The 25,698-nt window shown below is 37.7% G+C and overlaps 1 protein-coding gene across 2 annotated transcripts in view; it reads right to left on the bottom strand.

Moving 5' to 3' along the window:
- CNTNAP4 (contactin associated protein family member 4) overlaps positions 1-25,698 on the bottom strand; it is a 222,557-nt gene that overhangs the window by 113,174 nt on the left and 83,685 nt on the right. For both annotated transcript variants that reach the window (XR_007891847.1, XM_051643036.1), the window contains exon 4: positions 4,305-4,452. Coding sequence is in view for 1 of the 2 variants with exons in the window: in XM_051643036.1 (XP_051498996.1) it covers positions 4,305-4,452 (148 nt within the window). In the remaining variant the exon portion in view is untranslated. The remainder of the gene's footprint in view (positions 1-4,304; positions 4,453-25,698) is intronic.

The raw sequence follows: 25,698 nt of genomic DNA, 5'->3' as shown, positions 1-25,698 counted from the left end.
TGTCACTCCAGTCTAGGACCTGGGTTACTACAGACCAGTCAGCCTCCCTTCCATCCCTGGAAAGTTGATGGAACAACTTGTTCTTGGCACTGTCTCTAGGCATATCAAGGATGAGGGGATCATTAAGAGCAATCAACATGGATTTACAAAGGGGAAGTCATGTTTGACCAACCTTACAGCCTTCTATGAGGAAGCAACTAGGTGGATCAATGATGGTAGGGTGGTAGATGTGGTTTATCTTAATTTCAGTAAAGCATTTGACACTGTCTCCCACAGCATCCTCACAGATAAACTGAGGAAGTGTGCTCTTGATCAGGTAGTGAGGTGGATCTTGAACTGGTTGAAAGGAAGAAGTCAGAGAGTTGTGGTCAATGGGACAAAATCTAGTTGGAGGTCTGTGACCAGTGGAGTCCCTCAGGAGTTGGTAATGGAACTGGTACTATTCAATATTTTCATCAACAACCTGGATGAGAGAACAGAGTGTGCCCTCAGCAAGTTTGCTGATGACACTAAACTGGGAGGAGTGGCTGACACACCAGAAGGCTGTGCTGCCATTCAGCAAGACCTAGACAGGCTGGAGAGTTGGGCAGGGAGAAACTTAATGAAATCAAACAAGGGCAAGTGTACAGTCTTGCATCTGGGGAAGAACAACCCTATCTACCAGTACAGGTTGGGGCCTGACCTGCTGGAGAGCAGTGTAGGAGAAAGGGACCTGGGGGTCCTGGTGGACAGGAGGATGACCATGACAATGTGCCCTTGTAGCCAACAACGCCAATGACATCCTGGGGTGTAGTAGAAAGGTGTAGTTAGTAAGTCCAGGGAGGTTCTCCTCCTCCTCTATTCTGCCTTGGGGAGGCCACATCTGGAATATTGTGTCCAGTTCTGGGCCCCTCAGTTCAAGAAGGACAGGAATCTGCTTGAAAGAGTCCAGTGCAGAGCCACAAAAATGATTAAAGGAGTGGAACATCTCCCTTAAGAAGAAAGGCTGAGGGAGCTGGGTCTCTTTAGCTTGGAGAAGAGGAGACTGAGGGGCAACCTCATCAATGTTTACAAATACATAAAGGGGGAGTGTCTGGAGGACGGAGCCAGGCTTTTTACAGTGATGTCTGGTGACAGGACAAGGGGCGATGGGTGCAAACTGGAACATAGCAGGTTCCACGTAAACATCAAAAAAAACTTCTTTACTGTGCGAGTGACAGAGCACTGGAACAGGCTGCCCAGAGAGGTTGTAGAGTCTCCTTTGCTAGAGACATTCAAAACCCGCCTGGACGCGTTCCTGTGTGATATACTGTAGGTGATCCTGCTCTGGCATGGGGGATTGAACTAGATGATCTTTTGAGGTCCCTTCCAACCCCTAAGATTCTGTGATTCTCTGTGAGTTCAAGGCCCTTAGGGCAGCAAGGAGGACTCACAGTAAGCTTACTATCCTTGACTTCAGGAGGGCAGATTTAAGCCTCTTCAGAGATCTGTTTGAGAGAGTGTCAGGAGGTAACATCCTGGAAGTAAGAAGGGCCCATGAAAGCTTGCTGGTATTTAAGGATCACCTTCTACAGACCCAAGAGTGATGCATCCCAGCTAAGAGGATGTTCAGGTAAAAACTCCAGGGGGACGGTGTGGATGAGCAAGCAGCTCCTAGAAAAGCTCAGACTTAAGAAGGAGGAAGACTACAGAGAGGCTGTCCAAGCACCTAGAGATCAGGTAAGGAAAGGCAAATCCCAGATAGAATTAAATCTCAGCAGGGATTAAAAGAGCAATAAGAAATGCTTCTATAGGTATGTTGGGGATAGAAGGACAACCAAAAATATAGGCCCTTTCCTGAAGAAAATGGGAGACCTAGCTACACAGGATATTGAGAAGGCTGAGGTTCTCAATTACTTTTTTGCATCAGTCTTCACTGGCAAGTGGTCCAGCCTCATTGCAAATGCCACAGCAGGTGAAAGCAGGGAGTGGGAAAACAGAGCACCCCCCACTGTAGGTGAAGAACAGGTTTGTGACCATCTAAAGAACCCAAATGTGCACAGATCTATGGGAACTGATGGGGTCCATACACAGATCCTGAGGGAGCAAGCAGATGCAGTTGCTGAGCCTCTGTCCATTGTATTTGAGAGGTCACGGAGGTCTGGTTAGGTTCCCACTGATTGGCTAAAACGTAACATAGCTCCTATTTTTAAAATGAGAAAAAAGGAACACCTGCAGAATTATGGGCCAGTCAGTCTCACCTCTGTGCCCAGCAAGATCATGAAACACATCCTCCTGAAAATCTGCTAAGGCACATGGAAAATAAGGAGGTGATAGGTGACAGCCAACATGGAATAAATTGTGCCTGACCACTTTGGTGGCCTTCTGTTACAATGTTACAGAGTTGGTGGATATTGGCAGAGCAACTGATGTCTTCTGCCTGGATTTTTGCAAAGCATTTGACACTGTCCCACACAACATCCTGGTCTCCAAACTGACAAAACATGGATTTAACTGATGGACCACTTGGTAGATAAGTAATTGGCTGAATGGCTGCACCCAGGGAGTTTTGGTCAATGGTTCAGTGTCCAGGTGGAGAAAAGTGACAAGTAGTGTTCCTCAGGATTCAGTATTGGGATCAGTGCTCTTTAGGATCTTTGTCGGAGACATGGACAATGGGTGTATCCTCAGCAAGTTTGCTGACAATACCAAACCATGTGGAGTAGTTGACACCCTAAAGGGAAGGGATGCTATCCAGAGGGACCCTGGCAGGCTGGAGAGGTGGGCCAGTGCCAACCTCATGAAGTTCAACATGGCCAAGTGCAAGGTCCTGCACATGGATCAGCGTAATCGCAGGCACAAATGGACACTGAGAGGAGAATGGATAGAGAGCAGCCCTGAGGAGAAGGACTTGGGGGTGGTAGTAGATGAGAAGCTCGACATGAGCCACCAGTGTGTGCTCACAGCCCAGAAGGCCAACCACATATTGGGCTGCATCAAAAGAAGTATGGACAGCACAGCAAGGGAGGTGATTCTGCCCATTTAGTCTGCTCTGGTGAGACTTCACCTGGAGTACTGCCCCCAGCTCTGGAGTCCTTATCACAGGAAAGAAATGGAGCTGTTGTAGATGGCCCCAGAGAAGGGCCACAAAGATGATCGAAGGGCAGGATCACCTCTGCTATGAAGATAGTCTATGAGAGTTGGGACTTTTCAGTGTGGAGAAGAGAAGGCTCCAGAGAGACCTTATAGTGTCTTTCCAGTACCTGAAGGTACAGGAAAGCTGGGGAGGGGTTTTTCACCAGAGAAGGTAGTGATAGGACAAGCGGTAATGGTTTTAAACTGAGAGAGGGGAGATTTAGGTTAGATATTAGGAAGAAATTCTTCACCATGAGGGTAGTAAGGTGCTGGAATATGTTGCCTAGGGAGGTTGTGGAAGCCTCCTCCCTGGAGCTGTTCAAGGCTAGGCTGGAGGAGGCTTTGTGCAGCCTGGTCAAGTGTGAGGTGTCAAGGGAGGGTGCAGCCTGGTCAAGGGAGGTTGCAGCCTGTTTAAGTTCCCTTGCAACCTTAACCCTTTTATGATTCTATGATACAATCCTAAGAAGCATGAGTTAAGCATAGAAGTGAAAAAAATGAAAAAAAAAACAACCAAACACTAAAAAACCCAAAGTACTTAGCTTGCTTAAAATAAACCCTGTTTCCCTCATGGAGAAAAGATACATAGAATAAAAAGCAGTAAACAACATGCTAAGAGGAATATATTTTTTTAAAGACCATGGATGAAGAACTGTAGCAGGAAGATAACAGGAAGGATTACATTGTCCAGCAGATCAATGTAACTGTAATACTTATGCATTTATCTTCAAAATGCTTATATCACTTAGTCATGTTTTCTTAATGACACAAAAACTTTTCTGAAAGTGCCCTTTAAGTATGTAGCAACTTTGAAGTATGCTTCAGTTGCGTATTTGTGGGTCTATCTTGTATTCTTTTTGACTCAGGAGCAAGACCGTATATATTTAGAACTGTAAACATTTTTCAAATTCTGCCCTTAGATAGAAAGTATACCATGTTAAGATAGAGGTTCTAAGACTATAAAAAAAGAGTTTGCAGTAAATATGTTCCTGAATTATGTTCACATCATTCATTCCAAACCAGAAAGAACTGGAAAATATGTACCACATATTGTTAGATGATGAAGAAACAGTGAAGTCTGCACATAAAACTTATTGAATCACTTTTATTCAAGGTTAAATTTAGATTTATAAATCTACTTTCAAGTGTAATTTAGGTAGCAAAAGAAAATTATTAAGAGTTGTTTAATTTAGCTGATTCAGCAAAACACTTACTGTATGTGCATCCATATAGTTCAATGCGCATTCCTATTCTGCCGCTGGGATTCCAGTCCAAAGGCACAAAACGGAGAAATCTTGCATTAATGGAATGATGAAGCTTGTAGTATACAACACTGTCAGAGTTTTTATTTCCAGAAAAGGCCTAGAAAAAAAATGAAAAAAAGATCAGTCACGTCCATATCGAATACAGAAATATATGGAAGTATTGTTGATGTTTTAATTTTACACTTTTATCTGTCAAACAGTAAAGCATGGGTGCAAAATGTAATTAACAGTGAATGCCATAGGACTGACTGCTCAGTCAATCTTGTTTATTCTTCTGGACCAAGTGTTAAGTCATCTGTTCATTCAATACTGACAAGACATTCATTGAAAAATATCACACCTTCTAAAATTTAAGTGAATGAAACATTTAAAAATGAAACACTCTTTTCACAAAATGTGTAGAACACTCTGGCATTTCAGTGAATGGTACCATCTAATACTTCTTCCTAATAAAATGGAGTGAGCTCTATGACTACCTCTTACATAAAGGTTAGATATATTTTATTGCAAACCTGTGTTTTTATTGTGAAGTTCTTATACTGACAGACCATAGTATTGACAGACTATGGTTTATAACTAAAGAATACAAAGTATTAAAAAAATATTTTAAATCAATGTTCTCTTAATAGAGAAAAATCAAAAGTTTGTATTTTTTCCAGGTGAGTAATAATAATTTTTAAAATAGTATTATTGTAGAAACTTTTTTGGCAACACTTAACTGGTCAGACTACATTTTCTTTTTGTTACATAATGAAAACAAAAAGAAATAAAAACTAATGTAAAGAAGCATGTAAAAAAATTAGAGAGCTGTAATCATTAATATTAGCACCCTAGAGCCTGGAAAATATCTTCTGATTTTGTTACTTACATTTTCAGGTGTTCTGTGGACCTTTTCCTCATTGCCTGTTTGCAATATGTGATGATCAAACAATTTGTTCAAACATTTTGGATCTAAACATCTGGTAGATTAGACAGAAATAACTCCCTGAAATATTTTGATGAGCAAAATTTAAAGGATTACACATTTTTGGATGTATGGACAAAACTTTTGCTATAGCTATAAGCCAGAGATGTTGCAATTACAGAAGTATATAGAAAACAGAATCTTTAGCTACACAGCTTTTCTTTCCACAAGGTTTTGAAACAGAGATAAGCATATTGCATCCATATATGATGCTTCCATACATGAATCTGCACCTTCCCTCATCTGTACTAGTAAAATTTTAATAATCTATGAACATTCAATAAAAATTAAAACATCTAGTGAACAGGCTCATTAGAGCTAACTTATTAAGCTAGTAATAAGCAATGAGAATTAGTGCCTTTGAACGTCCACACCACTTTCAGCTTCATGCTTTATAATCTCATTATCTTAGTGGGTGAAAGTGGAAACATACTAAAACAAACACTGGAAAAGAGCTACTGTTCAGAGGGTGAGACACTTACAGACTTCTTGTCCCTTCCAGTTCTTATTTTGCTCTATAACAAATGAAGCAGCCAATGAAAGTGACAATTAGTTGGCTGACTGAACCAGAGTACGGGTCCAAGAACTTTGAGTACTTGGAGTGACTCACTGTGAGTAAATGAAGTGTTTGATTAATATTTAATTTTTTTCCAAAATAATTCTTGGAGTGCAACTACCTCATGAAAATTAGTTTTTAAATTTAGAGTATGGAATATGCATTGCTAGATTTTTAGTTGCAGAGTACACTTAAACCATGTGTTCTTAACTTAAAATTCTGTTTTTTAATTCAGAAACAGCCTAACAGTAATCCAAACGATTCCTTAAACTATTCAAAATGGTCAGTTTAAAAGCCAATATTCTTAGCTCTCATTCTACAAAGATTTTATCTGGGAAGAGCCCACCTTTTTTGTGTATAAATTTAATATTAAATGGGTCTTCATTGCCTGTTTTTAAACACTCTAAAGGTCAAAAAATATAGTTAGGTACTTTTTTTTTTGCTTGGTTTTTTGTTTTAATCCTTTTCACAAGAAAGAGAAGGAAATCAAACAGCTTTTCCTTCAGACTACAAATACTAGCCCTTCATTCTTGTGGTATTAAGCGAACATGCCATTATTCTAGATTATTCAGAATCTTCACAACCATAAAGGCAACTGATGGCTAAAAGGACTCAATGCAACCTTCAGTTAATATGAATGTTAAATATAATCATCATTATTTGCATAAATACTAATAGAGTTGTAAAGCTAACCTCTGCCTACTGAATCTTAGCTGATACTCTTAAATACACTATATTATACTGGTTTTTAATAGCATGAAAATATACCATTTTTCTCAAAAATTTATTTTTCTCAAAGAATGTTGTTTTAGAAACTTAGAAACACTGTATTATGGCTTAGCATTAGGCAGCAAGGGCACTCAGCAGTATAAATGTCTAAAGTAGATAGCTTTTAATCACCTACATTATTGCATGAAGGAAGAGTATCATGGGCTGAACTAAAGCCTGCAATGAAAGCCTACTCTCCAACTTGCTTTTAACCTTCCTACTCAATTTCTAACCCTGTAGTTTGTTTACTTAACCCCAATTTGAAGACAGAATTATTCAGTCTATTTTGGCATCAGAAATCACAGAGATACTCCAGACTGTGTTAGTAAAATCAAATCCTGTGTGTAAAAGAGCACAATGAAGCTCAGAACAATTGTGAAGGCAAACTTACATCAAAATAAGGTAAAAAATTTCCTTTGTCAAATTTTTGAGATATTAATTTATTCATTTAAATGAAACATAAAACTTTCCTTTTAGGAAGTTCTTTGTTTCCTTCTCCACCCTCTATCCAGAAAGCTAATGTGTTTTTATGCTGCCATAACACCAGTATCATGTCTAAAATTTCCTCAGCCAGTCAAAAAATCCTCCCTAGGTAATGTTATGTATGAGACTTCACTCTGTATTCTGAGCCATACTTTAAATTATCTAGAAAAGATGAGGATTATTTATTAATACATTAAACACAATATAGGACTAAATAATATACACAATGTTTTAACATATATTCTGAACCTATTGTAAGAAATATTATTGTATTTATAATAAATATTACTTACTTGTAAATACAAATATTATTATGTTAAATAAGTATACTTACATGCAAATTCTCATTTCATGTGTAATGACAGAACAAAACCTGGCTAGAAAACATTCATACGTTCTTGTTCCAGTCAATGTCCACTGCTTGTAACATCTGTGATTTGCGTAGGAGCATGCTCTATCTGAAAAGTTCTGATGTATTTATGCACTTTCTGCACATAATCTGACCATTGCTTGGTCAAAAGAAAAATAGCAAACCAGCTATAGCAAGAACCTAATTTCCAAGCAAAGCAGTGGAATCACTGCCTTGCTGCAGCTATGACTAATTAGTGTCAGATATATTCAGGCCATGCACAATTTATTCTGTTTTACCTTTCATTCAGCTGTTCCCCCAGTCTATCAGCTTGCTCAGTTACAGTGGAGTTTAGTCTTTGCTTTTTTTTTCTTCATTTGTTAGGGTTTTTTTATCACATAGATATTTCTAATGCACTTGCTTAAAAGATTTCAAATGTTGGGGGCATACTGATTTCATCACTTAATATTATAAACCTAAACAATGTGATTCACAAGATACAATCCATTTGAATACAATGTTATTTAAAAAACAACAACAACAACAACAAAACACCAAACAAAACAATAACCAACAACGAAAAAACAAGAAACAACAACCAAATCTCTTAAAGTAGGTATTTCATCCCTATTTTCATCCCTACTTTATATATAATTATATTTTTCACTTAAGAGTTTTTGCAACCCACTGAGAGTGTCTTAAGGGATGTTGAATTAATATATGATGCTGTAGAATTTGCCATTAAATTATAAATTATTCTAATTTGGATCAAGAGTTCAGAATTGGAGACTTACATATTTCAGGATTGAAAATGTTATTATTTTTTCCTTATATAAAAAGAATACAAATCTATCATTTAATTACTAGTCATCTCTGAGTGCTAATAAAATTATAGAAGGCAAAATAGACTACTGAATGCTCTTTAGAATGATTCAAACCATCAGAAAATCAGGAAGAATTTAAGTACCTTTTGACAAAATTATATATAGCTATCTCAAATCATTCAGTATCCAAAATAATTTTCTGAAAACTCCAGAACAGTGTAATCAGTTCCCACCTCTGGTATCTTTTGTTGTTTATGGTAGCACATTAGGGGAAAACTTTATTGCACTGAACATGTTGACCAGCATGACTGTGACCTAATCCTCTTTGCTGTCTACTGATATTCCTTCTTAGATTTAACACTCAACCTCCTTATATTTATGTTTGTGCTACATACCTCATAACCATACCCTGTTACATGTATTTTAATTTGCTGATTCATCCTTCTAAACTTCCTTAAGTTTTGTTTTTGTTGCTTTGTTTGGTTGGTTTTTGTTTGTTTTGTTGCATTTTGTTTATTAATATTGACAAATTTTAACACCGTACAAGTGTTCTGGATGATTTCCAGCTTTAAAAAAGCTAAAAAAAACCCAACCTTAAAATTCTCAGCATAAAAAACAACAGGCAGTGAAGGATGCAAGAAACACATCATACAATTAAAATGCTCGGGGAAAAGACTGATGTGACTAAAGGAATTGTTCTATAATTGTCCTGGTTTGAGCCAATTTCCCTTTTACTGATTTTTTTTTTTCTTCAGTAAGCTTTCTTTTAACTAGCAGCAGAGCCTTCCAACTAAGCATGATCAGAGTGGAATGTTTTTCTAACTGCTGGGTCTTCAAGGTCGCACCTTCACTCTGCCGGCTCAGACACTATGGGGAGATCTGTGACCCCCCCCACAGGAAGCTGAGTTAGACAGACAGCAAAATTGGCCAGAGATATTCCATTCCATGTATCTGTGTAAGCTCAGAGGAAGGTCAGAGATCACAGAAGACAACTTCCTTCCTGCTTCTTCTTCCCTTCTCTTCCGTCCATGGCTGGTGTCTTGGGAGGACTACGTCCATCTGTCACTGTCGATTCCCAGGCTCAAGCTCTCCTGACCCTCATCACTCTGTGCTTTCTCCAGCAGCAGTCCAGGATTTTTCAGGACTGTTCGCAGCTAAGGAGAGTGCTGTGGGAGTTTCTGGGGGTGGGGGGAGGTGAAAGGCTTTTGCACGTATCTGAACATATTTGTATATAATTGTATACATAATTTCTTTTATCATTAGTGTTTAATTAAAGCTGTGTAGTTTAGTTTTCAATCCAGCCAAGTCTCTCTCTTTTTCTCTCTCTCCTTCCCTACCTGGGGGAGGGGGGATTGAGAGCGTTGTTGTCAAACATGAGTCAAACGGTGACAATAACAAATATCAACTACACTCAATTTCTCTACGAACTTGTAAAGACAAATTGTTCTTTTCCTCAGTTTTTCCTTTTGGGCATTGTTAAAAACTAACTTCTTCCCCAAGACTGGCAAACTAGGTATATACTCTAACTAAAAATTCTGAAAGACAGCTAAACATCAAAACCAAAGTAAGTCGAAATATTTAAACTTCACTCAAAATTATTGAATAAGCAAACCATGACATACCTTCAATCAATAACTGGATCGTATTTTATGCCAAATTGGTTTTCATTCTACTTTTGTACTTTGCTGAAAATAACCTCCTAAAAATGTCACTCAGTTATTTAGAGTTCCGTAAGCAGGGAATCTATACTAAAAAGAAGATACATAATCTTGAAACAACCTGAACTAAAAGCATCTGTAAAACCATTTTAGAGAACAGAACTGCTTAAAATTATCAGACCTCTATGAATGCCTAAACACTGAAAAAATTTGTTATTATCAGAAATTCTCAGATAGAAAAACTTATAAAAAAGCAGGTTAAATGTTCAGCACACTGTGAGACAGCAGGTTGAACATCTATATGAAACTGTATATCCCACCTGTAACTTTTAATAAAATATAAATATTACAAGATTCAGTATAAGTGAAAGGTGAAATTCAGAAACTACTTTTTCATAGTGTCTGTAGACTTTTTCATATCTCTGTAGACTCTCTGTGCTAGACCTTCTGTCAACAATGGGGTAAAATCTAGTTGGCCAGTCATCAGTTGTGTCCCTCAGGGCTCAGTTTTGGGGCTAGTCTTCTTCAGTATCTTTACCAATTATCTTCTTGAAGGCATTGAGTGCTCCCTCAGTAAGTTTGCAGACGACACCAAATTGGCCTGGAGTGTTGATCTGTTTGAGTGTAGGAAGGCTCTGCATGAGATCTGGACAGGATGGATTCAATAAGGCCAAGAGCTGAGTCCTGCATTTTGGTCACAACAACCAAAGGCAATGCTACAGGTTTGGGGCTGCGTGGCTGTAAAGCTTCTAAGCACAAAAGGACCTGGGGTTGCTGGTTGACAACCAGCTAAACATGAGCCAGCAGTGTGCCCAGGTAGCCAAGAAGGCCAACAGCATCCTGGCCTGCATCAGGAATAATATGGTCAGCAGGAGTAGAAAAGTGATGGTGCCCCTGTTCTTGGCACTGGTGAGGCCACACCTCAAGTATTGTGTTCAGCTTTGGGCCACTCACTATAAAAAGGACGTTGTGGTGCTGGATCATGTCCAAAGGAGAGCTACCAAGCTGGTGAATAAGTAATATGAGGAGCAGCTGAGGAAACTGGGTTTGTTTAATGTGAAGAAAGGGAGGCTGAGGGGAGACTTCATTGCCCTCTACAACTACATGAAAGGAGGTGATAGGTAGGTGGGTGATGACCTCTTCTTCCAGGTAAATAATGATAGAACCAGAGGAAGTGTCCTGAAGTTGCAGCAGGGAAGGTTCAGATTCATATTGGGAAGAATTTCTATACTGGAAGAGTGGACAGGCGCTGGAACAGCTTACCTAGGACTGTGGTTGAACCACCATCCTTGGAAGTATCCAAGAAACATGTAGATGTAGCACTTCAGGGCATGTTCGGGTGACTGAGACTAGGGGTGTTTGTGGGTGTTTTTTTGGTGCAGTGTGTGTGGTTGTTTGTGTTTGTTTGTTTGGGGCTGTTTTGTTGCTGTTGTAGGTGGCGGGGGGAGGGGATTTGTTGTTTTTTTGTACTAGTGGTTGGACTTGGTGATCTCAGAAGTCCTTTCCAACCACAGCACTTCTGTGAAATTCTGTGAAAAAATCTAATTTCTTTATTCTGTAAACCAAGCCCAGTAACGCTAATGCTAAGGAACATATTAATATAATATCCAAATAATTTTGAACATATATTCCGCTGTAGCAACATGAACAAGCAATCAGATGGAGAGACTGCGTACCACAATACAGTGCCATCCTTCTCATATAAATTTTCTCATCTGTGATTTTTTGACAGACTTTGTTTCACTCCATCATTTTTCCTGACAGTGATAAGTCAAACCTCAAAGTAGAACTGAATGCCTAAATAGAATATATGAAAAAATTATGGGGTTGTAAGACAGAGTTTTCTAATACCTGTGGCTATAAAAGTTACTACTTATTCTGTCCAAATGTAAAAGATTGGCTATTGTACAACAATACAGTAAAAGTGTTGACTTAACTGGTGACATCAATTCTGCCATATTTAAAAACCAGCTGAGCATTTGGGCCCAGAGGGACCAATAACATGAAATCTATGTCGAATCCATTAATGAGTGGTTGAAATGAGAGGTCAGTACACTATCCCATCCTGTTTATAATTTTCATTAATTATCTGGACACCATGGGGCAGAGTACACTCTGCAAGTTTCCTGTTGACACAAAATTGGGAGGGCTGCCTGATACATCAGAATATTGTGGTGCCATCCTCAACAGGCTGGAGAAATGGGCCAACAGGAACTTCATGACATAGAGCAAGGAGAAGCACAAAGTCACAAATCAGACATGAGCTAGTAATACATCATCATTGCAAGGAAATCTAACCATTTCATTGGCTGAATTAGAGATAGTACTGCCAGCAGGTGGTGGGAGGTGATCCTTCCCATTTATTCAGCACTTATAAGACTAGATATGGAGTACTGTGTCCACTTGTGAGCTTCCCAGTACAAGAGAGAAAAGGACATATTGGAGAGTCTAGGAAAGGGTCACAAAAATGATTTAAGGACTGGAGCACCACCCAGAGGATGAAAGGATAGGACTGCTGAGACAGTGCAGCATAGAGAAGAGAAAGCTCAGTTATGATGTTATCTATTTAGATATTTGAAAGGAGAATATAAAGAAGATGGAGCCAAGCTCTTTCCAGTGGTGTCCCATGAGAAAACAAGAAGTAATGGGCTGAATCTCAAACCCAGGAAGTTCTGTCTGAACATACAGAAGACTTCTTACTGTAAAGCAATAATATTTTTCCAGAGACCTTGAAGAGATTGATCTAAGAAGTAGAGACTTCATCCTTGGAGATCTTCAAAAGCCCTCAAAACTTGTACCTGGGCAACCTAATTCAAGCAACCCTGTTTAATCAGGGCTGTTAGGCTAGATGAGCTCCAGGGATCCCTTCCAACCTCAGTCTGTGTTTATACAATTGAGGTTCTCTGTGGACTTTTTTTTTTTTTTTTAAGCCCGGTGGTAGGAGACAAAAACCCCAGAGCTCATAACATAATAACAGACTTAAATCCCATTAGAAATTCTGTGAGGCTCAAGACGTCAGGTCCATATCCTCCATGCCATGGAGGCTAACAGTGTTAATTTTCCAATGCAATGCAAAGGAGTATACCAAAAACTTGACACACAAACCACACTTCAGAGATATATATTCCGTTCAATGCTTTCTGAATATTAAATTGATGTTTGGCAATCTGAAATACTGTCTTTTTTATCCTTTTTTCTCCAGCAGTAGCAATTGGATACACCATTTTTTCAACAGCATTGCAGGGATGTGGAGGTAGAGCATGAATCTAGGGCCCTTCCATGGTGATTGCTAGCCAGGAGAGGTCTATCATCAGTTAACTATGCTCCTTTGGAAATATGGTTAATAAAAACAGTGTCCTTTTTTTTTTGTTTCTACCCCCCTACCCCCTCCCCTCAGCAGATCTGAAAGGAAAAGGTATTTCATTGTCTAGATGTCATGGAGTATGGAATAATTTATGCATCAAAGATAGTTTAATATTAACCACCAGAGACAACTACTTTTTTAAATTTCTCCGTCTACCCTATTTCCTGTCTCATCTATATGCAGTATTAAATTGTATGTGAAGTAACTTGTCACCATTGGAGGGAGCCCTTGTGTTAGTACAACTCAGCAAACCATTGAAGTTTTTAAAATTCTTCACAAGAATTATCATAATGACTCTTTTTTATTAATTCCCATTATCACAGAATCACAGAAACACAGAATATTAGGGGTTGGAAGGGACCTCTGAACTTCATCGAGTCTAAACTTCTGCCGAAGCAGGACCAAAAAAACACACAACTAGGGCAGATCACTAAGAAAGGCATCCAGACGTGTCTTGAAAGTCTCCAGATGAGACTCCATAACCTCTCTGGGGAGCCTGTTCCAGTGCTCTGTAACCTTCAAAGTAAAGAAGTTCTTCCTCATGTTGAGGTGGAACTTCGTATGGTCAAGTTTGAGTCCATTACCCCTTGTCCTATCAGAGGGCACAAGTGAAAAGAGCTTGTTCCTGCCTTCTTGATGCCCAGCCCTCATGTATTTACAGACATTAATTACATCCCCTCTCAGTCTTCCCCATTCTAGACTGGAAAGCCCCAGGTCTCTCAGTCTTTCCTCATAAGGCAGGTGTTCCTGTCCCTTAATCATCTTCGTAGCCCTCCACTGGAAACTCTGAAGTAGATCCCTGTCCCTCTTGAACTGGAGAGCCCAGAACTGAGCACAATACTACAAGTGAGGTCTCACCAGGGTTGAGTAGAGGGGGAGGAGAACCTCCCTCAGTCTGCTGGAGACACTCCTCTTAATGCACCCCAAGATATCACAAGGGCACATTGTTGTCCCATGGATAACTCCAAGGTCTTTCTCCACAGAGCTGCTCTCTAGCAGATCATCTCCTAGCCTGTACTGGTGCATTTTGTTCCTTCCCAGGTGCAGGACTCTGTGCTTGATCATGTTGAATCTCATCAGGTTCCTCTTTGCCCAGCTCTCCAGCCTGTCCAAGTCTCGCTGAATGGCAGCACAGCCTTCAGGTGAATCAGCCAACCCTCCCAGCTTTGTGTCATCAGCAAACTTGCTGAGAAGACACTCTGTCCCATCATCAAGGTCATTGATAAAGATGTTGAACAGGACTGGACCCAGCAAAACTATTATGCTTTATTTTTTAATACCTAACCACATATACCTCAGAGATATTCCATACAAATAGAAAACTGGAATGTGTTTCTAAACAATTTTTATCCTTAATTACTTCAAAATATTACCTAATTCTAAAATTGCCAGATTTAAGGGTGCAATGTATTTCTTACTATATGAAATTTAGATAGAATTCATGCTTATACTTCCGTACCATAGCACAGACCCTATCAGAAAAATATATAAATAAATATAATTCAGGAAATTTACAACCAAAATAGCTGTGATGCAACAGCACTGCATCTACTGAAATGTGAAAATAGTACAAAGCAATATAAAAAATCTGTCTTATATTACAGTGCAACATTCCATTGCATACAGTTTATCACTTAGTTCTGAAATGAAATTAAATGACCAAAAAGAAAGGAAGGAAACCCCATTAACTATGCAACATAGAAATGGCAGAGCAAATGCTTTGTAGCTATTACATCCTGAAGGTCACAGGCAATATAAGATTTTCCTACGAAATGTATTTGTGTGGCTTCTCATGTATGAAGTCTCACTGTTTCTAACTTTAGAGAAATGCATGTATATGAATTCTTCTGTACTCATCATTCACAATAGTGTACAATGCACCAAGTTAGTATAATGATCATCAGCTTATTATGCTGCTACAACTTCCAAATTAGTAAAATATGTCACCCATTCAATAATAACATTAAGTGGCAAATACAACTTTATTTTTAAATACTGCTTGTCAATTTTAGAATAAAACTTCAAAACTCAAAAGCAATGAGCTTCCCTGTTGTTTGCTTTGCTCTGTTGAAAGATACTATGGAATTAAACTCCAGACAAACTCAGTGGAGGGAATAAGATTTTCAGATAGACTGTAAACGGTAAGCCTCACAGATCTTTCTATACACTAATCCTGAATTAAATTTTAGCAAATGTATATTAAGTCTGAATTCAGTAGTAGTAGTTAAAAATTAAATCCAATGTATAAAGTATGTCCTTTAAATATGTAGTACAAAAGTAGAACTTCAGTTTTCTGGAAATATCAGCATTCACAGTGGCCACACTGAAAATAGAGGGGACAACAGGATAATCCCCCAAATTCATGTTTCCTGGTGACATTCTCTAGGTATATCTCATCAAGTTAAACAGCCTTCTAGCTGGCCTCTTCTATTATGGTGTTTTACCTCTGCATTGGAATAGAATAAAACTATCTTATTAGATAGACTTACAGGAACCAAAGCGAAAGTGAAATCAGAGTTGTACTTAATTGATACAGGTATTGAAATGATAATTCAGATAAAACTAAAGATTAAAACATATAAGTTGCTTAATGTTACCAAATACAAAGATTTAAGCTGATGAACACCATTGTCTTTTCCACCATGCATTCAGAGAAAAAAATCAAACAAGTATTTTGAGCTACTTTTATTATCTTCATAGCTTGAATTAGAAATTGTGAAATAGTCAGGGTGAAAACAAAACCAAACCAAACCAAAAAACAAAACAAAACAAAAAAACAATTAAAATATCAGGAGATAGTGATAACTTCCTTCTGATTGTGAATAAGGAAAGATTACAATGTGGAAGTAAATATTTCATATTTTACAATTCTGTGAGTTACTTCCAGTTTTATCTGAATATTTGATCTAATAAAATAAAAATATGTATTGTTTGCATTTACAAGAAACAATTGCAAGCATTTAAATAAGGTTAATATTTTAATCATTTATTTTATTAATACCTTTGACATGTGTTGTAACCTGTTAAGTCTTTTTAGATGTAAAAGAAACCCAACTGGGGAAAACACATTCCCAATTTTGTTCAACTTAGAGAACATGGAGCTTAAAAACACTGGTAATGCAAGCACAAGAGACACAGACATTGTGGAACGAAGTCATGTACCACTCACAACTGCAGAACTTAGTTATTCATGAAAAGGAAAGAAAGAGAAAGAGAAAGAGAGAAAGAGAGAAAGAGAGAAAGAGAGAGAGAGAGAGAGAGAGAGAGAGAAGAAAGAAAGAAAGAAAGAAAGAAAGAAAGAAAGAAAGAAAGAAAGAAAGAAAGAAAGAAAGAAAGAAAGAAAGAAAGAAAGAAAGAAAGAAAGAAAGAAAGAAAGAAAGAAAGAAAGAAAGAAAGAAAGAAAGAAAGAAAGAAAGAAAGAAAGAAAGAAAGAAAGAAAGAAAGAAAGAAAGAAAGAAAGAAAAGTAAGTAAGAAAGAATTTTCTAAGTCTTGTAAAAGATATGAAAGTAGCTGGAAGACTGTGATGATTTTGTCTGGCATAATAAATTTTCTTTATAGTAGCTAGCATGGGGCTAAGTTTTGGATTTGGATTTCTATCAACGCTGAAAAAAATGTTGATAATTCAGGGATGTTTCTGCTAGTGTTCAGAAGTGCTTACACAGAGTCAAGGCCTTTTCTGTTCCTTTCAACTCCTCACCACCAAGTAAGTCTGGAGTGCACAAGAAGCTGGTAGGGGACACAGCCAGGACAGCTGACCCAAACTGAACAAAGTGTTATTCCATACCTTATGATGTCATTCTCAGCAATAAAAGTTGGGGGAAGCAGGAAGGGGGGCATTCATACTGATGGTATTTATTTTCCAAAGGAAAGATTACACGTGATGGAACCCTGCTTTCCTGGAAATTACTCAAAAGACTTGTTTGCAAGTACGAAGTAGTGAATTAATCCCTTATTTTGCTTTTGCTTTTGCTTTTATGTGCAGCTTTTGCTTTATCTATTAAACTGTCTTCATCTCAACCCAAGAGTTTTCTCATTCGACCCTTCTGATTCTCCACCCCTCATCCCACTGTGAAGGGAATGAGTGAGTGGCTGTGTGCTTTTAGTTGATGTTTGAAGTCAAACCACAAAAAAGAGACTTTCCCAAGCCAGACTTCAGTGAAAACTGGAAGGTTTCATACCATCATTTGCAACTATATTTCTTTCTAGGCTCACTCCTAATATCGTTATCCTACTTGAAGCACATAGGATAAAACAGGACAAGGCATTAACACAAGTATTTGCTCATATTAAACAGAAAATTAGAGACATAGATAGATAGATAGATAGATAGATAGATAGATAGATAGATAGATAGATAGATAGATAGATAGATAGATAGATAGAATTATTTATTTTTTAAGAAAAAGAGAGAAAATCCACAGCACAGGAGAGTTAACTATATTTAATAGTTAGCATTCTTGCAGGTGTACTACTACACCTGGAGATACATCTGTGTCTTTTGTTTGTTGCAACCTTTATTGATAAAGTGGAATAAGAATACTTACCTCTGCAACTTGAAGTATCCTTCAATCAGGTGAGAAACAATTTTTAGATAGATTCTGGTGTTTTTTACATGAATCACATTATAATTGTTTGTTGGTTGTTTTTTGAAAAAAAACACAAACAACCCTACAGGAGATATAAAAGAAATTATAGAGGATCCTACAACGAGAATTCAAATTTAGATTTGTAACTTAATTCCTTCAAGTTCTCACATGGTTGGATCTCAATTTGAATGCATTTCAAAAACATTTCAGAATCTTTTTGTATTTGTTTAGATACATTTTTTTCTCTGGACACACAAGGCTAATTCTCTCTTCCCTTGTAATTTGCAGTTAGATTTTTACAGATGAATGGATTAGGTAGCAATGAGTAGCAAACTAGAATTATCCACTAGAGACAACTTTATTTATACCCACTCTACAGCTGCAGTGTGTGCCAAAATCTGTTTAAAAATAGTATTATGTAAACAGGATCCCTTGGGTTGAAAAACTACAAAAAATCTAAGGCAGTAAAAATTTATCTGTGTCACACACTTTCTAACACACTACTTCAGCTTTCTATGCATCTAAAAGTCATCTACAATTATTATCAATATTAGTTTGAAATTAAATCTCTTGTGTCACAAATACATAGTGAAAGGTCAAAGAACTAAACTTCTTATTGTCAGTATTCTTGTAGAAGAAAAGAGGATCAAAAAAAGTTGTAAAATTATCATTTTTCTCAATATTTAGTTACTGCTTTTTTTCCTTAGCCTACAGAAAGCGACAAGATCCCCTCCATCAGAGGTTAGCTTTATAGAATGGGTTTAGGAGCAGTTTCAGTGAGCTCTGGAATGGTACTGTTTCTCTTAGAAAAGCTACTCCTAGCCTTTTTAGAATATCTAAAATAAAAATCAATATCAGGGCTACACATGAACAAAGGAAAACATAGCTGAATAGATCTGACCACCCATGTATATTTGTGCTACGGTAGAAACTCCATTCTGTTTCTTAAGAAGACTCAAATCTGGAAACAGCTAAAGACAAAGACAAAGAAGAAAATGCCTGACCACACGTTAGCAATGAAAATAATAATTATTGCCTTTGAATACCATGAATGCAAAAGTTAAGAACTTCTAGATAGTAATACGATATATTTAACTGAACAATTAAAGACTAATTCATCTATATGTTTTACATATACAAGGGACAGAAGAACAGCCTGAGAAAGGAAAAAGATGAAAACACCTTCACTTCATTCAGGCAGTCCCTCTGATGGTGAATAATCCGTTCAAAGCAGCTGGAAGTGCCTGTAGAAATCAACTCAGTCATTCTCAAGACCTAAGTTTCCAATTCTTGTTAATTAATTTCTTTTTAAAGTTTAATAAGTCAGAAATAATTTCATTCTGTAATATAGCCTGGACTTTGTAAGCAGTGAAGGGAACAGGGAATTGCATGTTTCTGAAAATCTTTGTTATTGTTGAATAAATAAAGAATTACATTTCATTTTATTATATTTTATTACTTTTTAAAATTCATTTTATATTTTTAAAAAATTTGTTTATTTGTTGTAAGGAGAATAATAACTGCACTGGATATCTGGATGTAACAAAAGTACATCTACTCTTTTCCCTAATGCTTATTGTCTTCTGGCCTTACTAAACACAAGTTCCTACAGGTTTTTTACAGTTTTGAAGTAATTATTTTCTGTGTTATATGTTTTCTATGCAAGACTTTTCAGCTTGAATAATATATGCCTACTGAGTATTACATAGTAGAATGCAAACATAATTTCAACTCCACACAAACACTTACTAACCGAACTGTAATGCAGACTCATATGAACAACTAAATCTGTCTTCAAACAAATTATAATAGCATTATGATAGATACTGTCTAAACAAATAAAACCTCCAGAATATACCACAGTGTAATTATCCCTTACTCATATATCCAGAACTCAGCATCAACAATGTGTTTACAAACCCTTGGTACAAGTAATTGAAAGAAAGAACAAGCTAAATTTTCTGTACTTGGGAATACGATCAAACATAGAATGTTTATTTTATTATAGTCAGCATATCTAAATATTTGAACTAACAAGTTATATTTTTTTTAATTTATGGAATATACATACTAACTCTTATAGAAAAAAAAATAATTTTATATATATATATATATATAGTGACAATACTGACCATTATCTTCTTTACTGTAAAGATACTTCTACAGTGATTGGACTGAATTCCTTTCTGAAGATATTATCTATATAAAATGAGCAGTCAGGCATGCTATAGCTTAAGATGCATACCCCATTTACTCTTCAAAGAACAGGTTTAAGCAGCCTACTCAGAACTAACTCAAATGCCCAAAGGGATGAGTTTCATTGAGTCATGAGCAGGGTACATGATTCCTGCTCTGCTGTACTGATACAGGCAATAAACAGATGACCTTGTTTCTCTTCATGCTACTGTGCTTATGGATTTCTATTACATCCATACTCAATATTCTTTTTTCTAGTCCAAAGAATCTCAGAGTATTCAGCAATTTATTTCATGCCAGTTGTCCCCCTTTTAATCTTTTAAATCACCATTCTCTGAATAATTTCTAATTCTATTATAGCAACTGTGAAAAAAGATCATCAAGTCTGCACTGAAGACATGAACAAAATGCTTATTTACACAGTGGGGTAATGAGGTTTTCTGTCTCATTCGTTGCTAATTTTTTAATAATTATAACACACCATATGTATCTTTGTTCCTTAGTATTGAGCTGATATTTATAAACTGTCTATGATGTCAAGCTCTTGTCCTATAGTAGTCCATAGACAGTAATTTAACATGGAAAGATGGAGAGTTTTTTTGAGGGGTGTTTTGGCAGGTTTTTCCACAATGTCAGTTATTTTAGCAGCCAGAATTTTCTCTTCCATTTCAGTATAGCACTATTTTTATATATAAGCTTACAAATGCTCCAGATGAAAATCTAGGCCATTACTCAATCTAGGAGTGATTTTTTTTTTTTTTCTAATTTATTTAATGTTTGTGGTACACATACACAAAAAATGCAACAAGAAATGAATATACTTACTCTGACCTTATAAGAGAAGATTTTAAATTGTAAGATCACATACAAATTACCATGGACAAATTTTGAAGGTCTGGAAACTGACCAGACCAATTCTTTAACTATTTCATGTGTTTCTAGTTACGCATTTGATACTATGCATTTTTTCTACCTGTGATAAACGTGCACAAGGTGATGATCTTTCTCTCACATAAAAAAGTTACTATTAATTTATCTAATTAAACAAACAAACAAACAAACAAAGGTAAAAACCCATATTTTCAAAAACACACTTTCAAAATTACACATACGGCTTTCAAAGTGATTGTTTTGAGCTGAAGTGTGAACATATGCATGAGACAGAAAATGATGAGCATGTAAGTATACCTGCATGCTTTTAAAATTACCATTGTTGGAAATAGAATCTTTTTAGATATATCTAAAGAAAAATATTACCTTTATTCACTTATTTGATATTTAAAGATGAACTTGTGATGATTGAACATTAGGAATGCAGAAAAGAAATAGAAATTTTATGAGACCTCAGGTTCTAAAATCACATTGTGTCACTGTATACTCAAAAAATACACATGCCAGAATCAGCTCACACAACATAAAACATAGTAAGTGTCTTGTAAACCTCTACCAGCTTCAATGCATCAAAAATGGTTTACATCTTTGGAGAATGGAGACAAATTTGGCATTATATCAGGTATCAACAAATCATCATGTAAAAAGATGCCAGTAGAACTACTAGATACGTCTTGAACACAGACATAAATATATTCATGTAGAAAACAAAGTATTTCTTAAAACAGATGGGCTGGTCTTTCCATGAACACTAAAAAAGCCTAAAAACATGAGAAAATTTACAGTCTCTAGTAAAGTGTCTCTGATTAGGTGGGATGAACTTTAGCCATATCCGCTGTGTTTTTAAAAAAAAAAACAAAAAGTAGAAGTATTTTTGCCTAGGCCACACACTATACTGTAGAATATAATCTGAGAAAGGAAACAAGAGGGATCAGAAGCTTACCAGAATTCTAGAGACAAACTGATCTTATGATGTAAGGTGCAAACAAAATCAAAGGTAGGCCAAAAAGAGAAAACAATATAAAATACAGTGCAGAATATTTTCCATCTTGACAGCAGCTGAAAAATAGCTGTTGTTTCATAATGTATCACTTTTATTGTAGAACTCTTTTAGCTTCTAATACATCTCTGAGGAATATCTTGAACAAGCACTCAAGCAAATCAACAAAAATAAACTATAACTCAATCAAAGTATCTTTTACACATTTACAATTACTTCATTTGCTTCTACAAGTTGCTGGACTTGCTTATTTTTAAGGCATCTTGCTGTCCTTAGTTAAATGCATCCTCTCTAACTTTGTTCATGCAACTTTTTTTTTCCACATACAGACTTCTGTAACACATGCAGTGATAATATGTATTTTAAATATTACAGCATTAATAATTTCTTTACTGTATACCCACATAATTTACCTAGACCTTAGTTAGAGCATTTCGTTATTTTATGGTGCTCTAATTTTAAATTTTTTTTGTTCCTTTTAGCTTATATGAAACATTCTGGGGCAGGTTAACCTTGAGGTGTAGTTTCATTTCTTCACCTACTGTAAGATACTTCATACAGAGCATTAATCATTGTGACTGATAAATTAGCCTGTCCAAAAATAGCACTGTGTTTAGAGTGCCTTTTAAACAGAAGCAAATACAGAAATCCAAAAGCTTAAAAGTTAAGTTCAGAAATTGTGAAGTTTTAGATAAATACCATAATGTGTTTGTCATAAATAGAAGCTTATGCATGCAATCAGTTATGCAAAAGCTTCTCTACAAAAGACAGTTGTATTTATTATTCTTTCCAAGCCTCCTTGTATCTCTGATTTTCTACATACTGCTTTTCATTTTTCCCTTTAAGCTCTTTTTACCCCAAAATTAGAATATTCTCTTCCGGTTTCTTCTGCCTCTTCATCTATCCTCCAGCATCTTTCTCCAGACAGCTGATTTTCTTTCTGAGTTCCATTGACACACTTCCTCCACTCTCAAACAGTGGGACAAACATTGTTTGAATAATATTGCCAGACATCAGTCTACCCATTTCTCCCTCAATTATAGGGATATGTAAGCTTTATTTTAATGCAAAGTTTCTAGATTAGAATCTGTATCAGTCAGTATTCTATGGTGGAATACATTTCTGCATTTGTGGGTATGGATGTACACATGTACATACACCAAAACATTATTTCATTGAAAAACAATGTACTATTTATTACAAAAGATAAGCAGATGCTGTGGAACCAAAGAGGAAGAGCAAGAAATCATATGTTACTGGAAATATCTGGAAGTTTAAAAGTACAAAGATGCTTGGATTTCATTTCCTCTGAAACTGTGCAGACATTAAAGCTGCTCAATAATCATATATTTAAATTAAATTATTTTAACCATTTTCATCTTGCGTTTGTTTTTCCTACCCAAAATTTTGTAGGTCATGGATTCATATAATCACCACGGTGTTATAAAATTAGCACAGAATTATTCTCAAAATTTCATTTCAAGTTCATTAATCTCAACTTCTACTCAGGAAGCCTTGATACTCAAATGGATGGATACTTACTTGGGAAACTTAAACATGCCTTTGTGATCTGTGTACATATTAAAAACTGGCCACCACATTACTGAATACTGTAGCCAGCTGACTAAAAGTCACCATTTTTCATAAAATAATACAATGGTTTTGGTTGGGAAAGATCTTTGAGATCAAGTCCAACCACTAACCCATCACTGCCACGTGCACCACTAAACCATGTCCCTAAGTACCACATCTACTTGTCTTTTAAATATCTCCAGAGAAGGTGACCCAACGACTTCCCTGGGCCTCCCATCCCAAAGGTTAGTAGCTCCTTCAGTGAAGAAATTTTTCCTAATATCCAATCTAAACCTCCACTGGTACAACTTGAGGCCATTTCATCTTTTTCTATCTCTTGTTACTTGGGAGAAGAGACCAACATTCACCTCTCTACAACCTCCTTTCAGGTAAATGTAGAGAGTGATAAGGTCTCCTTTAAGCCTCCTTTTCTTCAGACTAAACAACCCCAGTTCCCTCAGTCACTCCTCATAAGACGTGCATTCTGGACCCTTCACCATTCCTCACATGCCATGATGCTGTTGGCCTTCCTGGCCTCGTAGGCACACTGCTTGCTTATATTCAGGCATGTCGTAAACCAATACTCCCTGGTCTTTTTTCACTGGGCAGCTATCTAGGCACACTTCTCCAAAGCTGCAGCCTTTCATGGGGTTGCTGTGACCCATGTTCTTGGGCCATCGATCCAGCCTGTCCAGGTCCCTTTATAGAGGTTTATTCATCCCTCCAAGTCATGAGAAGACAGATTCTCCAAGAGAATGCTGAGGGAAACAGTGTTCAAATCTTTACTAGAGTCTCAGTGGACAACATTCACAGCCTTTCCCTCATCTACTTAGCAGGTCACCTTGTCATAGAGAGATATCAAGTTAGCCAAGCAGAACGTCTTTCATAAACCCATGCTGACTGGTTCCAATTGCCTTGTTGTCCTGCATGTGCTGCATGATGGCACTCAAGATGCCATCCATAACCTTCCCTGGCACTGAGGTCAGACAAACAAGCCTGTAATTCCCTGGATCCTCCTTCCCACCCCTCTTATAGATGAGCATCACATTTATTAACCTCCAGTGAAGTGGGACACCCCCAGTTAGCCAAGACTGCTGATAAATTTAAAAAGGTGGCTTGGTGAGGCCTTGCACCTGCTCCCTCAGTACTGCTGGGTGGATGCCATCTGACCTCATCAATTTGTGTGTGTCTAGGTGGTGTAACAGGTCATTAAGCATTTCCACTAAGATTATGGGAGCTTCATTCTTCTCCCCTACCCAAGCTGGGTAGCCAGAGAACAACTGGTCTTTTTTCTACAGACTGAGGAAAAGAAGGTATTAAGTACCGCATCCTTTTCCTCATTCTTTTTACACTAGGTTTCCCTCACATCCAATAATGGACAGAAATTCTCCTTAGTTCTCTTGCTGCTAATATATTGTAGGAAACTGTTATTTTCTTCCCCACGTAAGTCTAAACAAAATGCCTTTTAAGCCAGCAAAGGCCTCTCCTGATTATTCCCAGCTAACGGACTAAAACAGACTTGCTTCTCAAGGACAACTAACCCAAAACAACAGATACACGGGACAGAAAGGATGGGTGACAAGCCATCCTGTGCCCCTGGTAGTCACCACCCTAACCTGGGGCTCATGGACACTCATTGGCTCTGGACAGTGACACTGAGGGGACAGGTGGGTCACGGGGGTGTCAAAGGCAGCGAGTGCAGCAGGTGAGTCCTTCTCTCCCCCCTGAGGCCGTTCAGACACCTTCTGAGTGGGACACCCCCCTGCTGCGGACACTGGTGCTGGGATCCTGCCTGCCTGCCTGCCCCGGGTCCAGCCTGAGCCTCAGCGCCGAGCGTGCCGGGGCCCCGAGCCCTGGGGTCGGGGCCGGAGCCCCCTCCCCGTGTTGCTGCCGGTGGAGGGGAAACCAGCGGCCGCTGCACCCGGTGCCGAGAGGCTGCCCCTCCGACACCACGGACCTGCCGTCCTGCCTTCAGGCCACCGACCAACGCTGGACAAGCCGCCGGAGGGTAACATCACCTCACACACACGCGCACACACACACATTCATTTCCTCATACTCGCACACACAGCGCGGAGTGACGTCGGGTTTCCTTCCTCTCTTCCCTCCTCCCTTTGGTCCTTAATCCTCT

This window comes from Apus apus, chromosome Z (assembly GCF_020740795.1).
Source record: "Apus apus isolate bApuApu2 chromosome Z, bApuApu2.pri.cur, whole genome shotgun sequence".
NCBI classification, from domain to species: Eukaryota; Metazoa; Chordata; class Aves; order Apodiformes; family Apodidae; genus Apus; species Apus apus.
The sequence above is the reverse complement of the archived record's forward strand: the minus strand, read 5'-3'. Positions and strand labels throughout refer to the sequence as shown.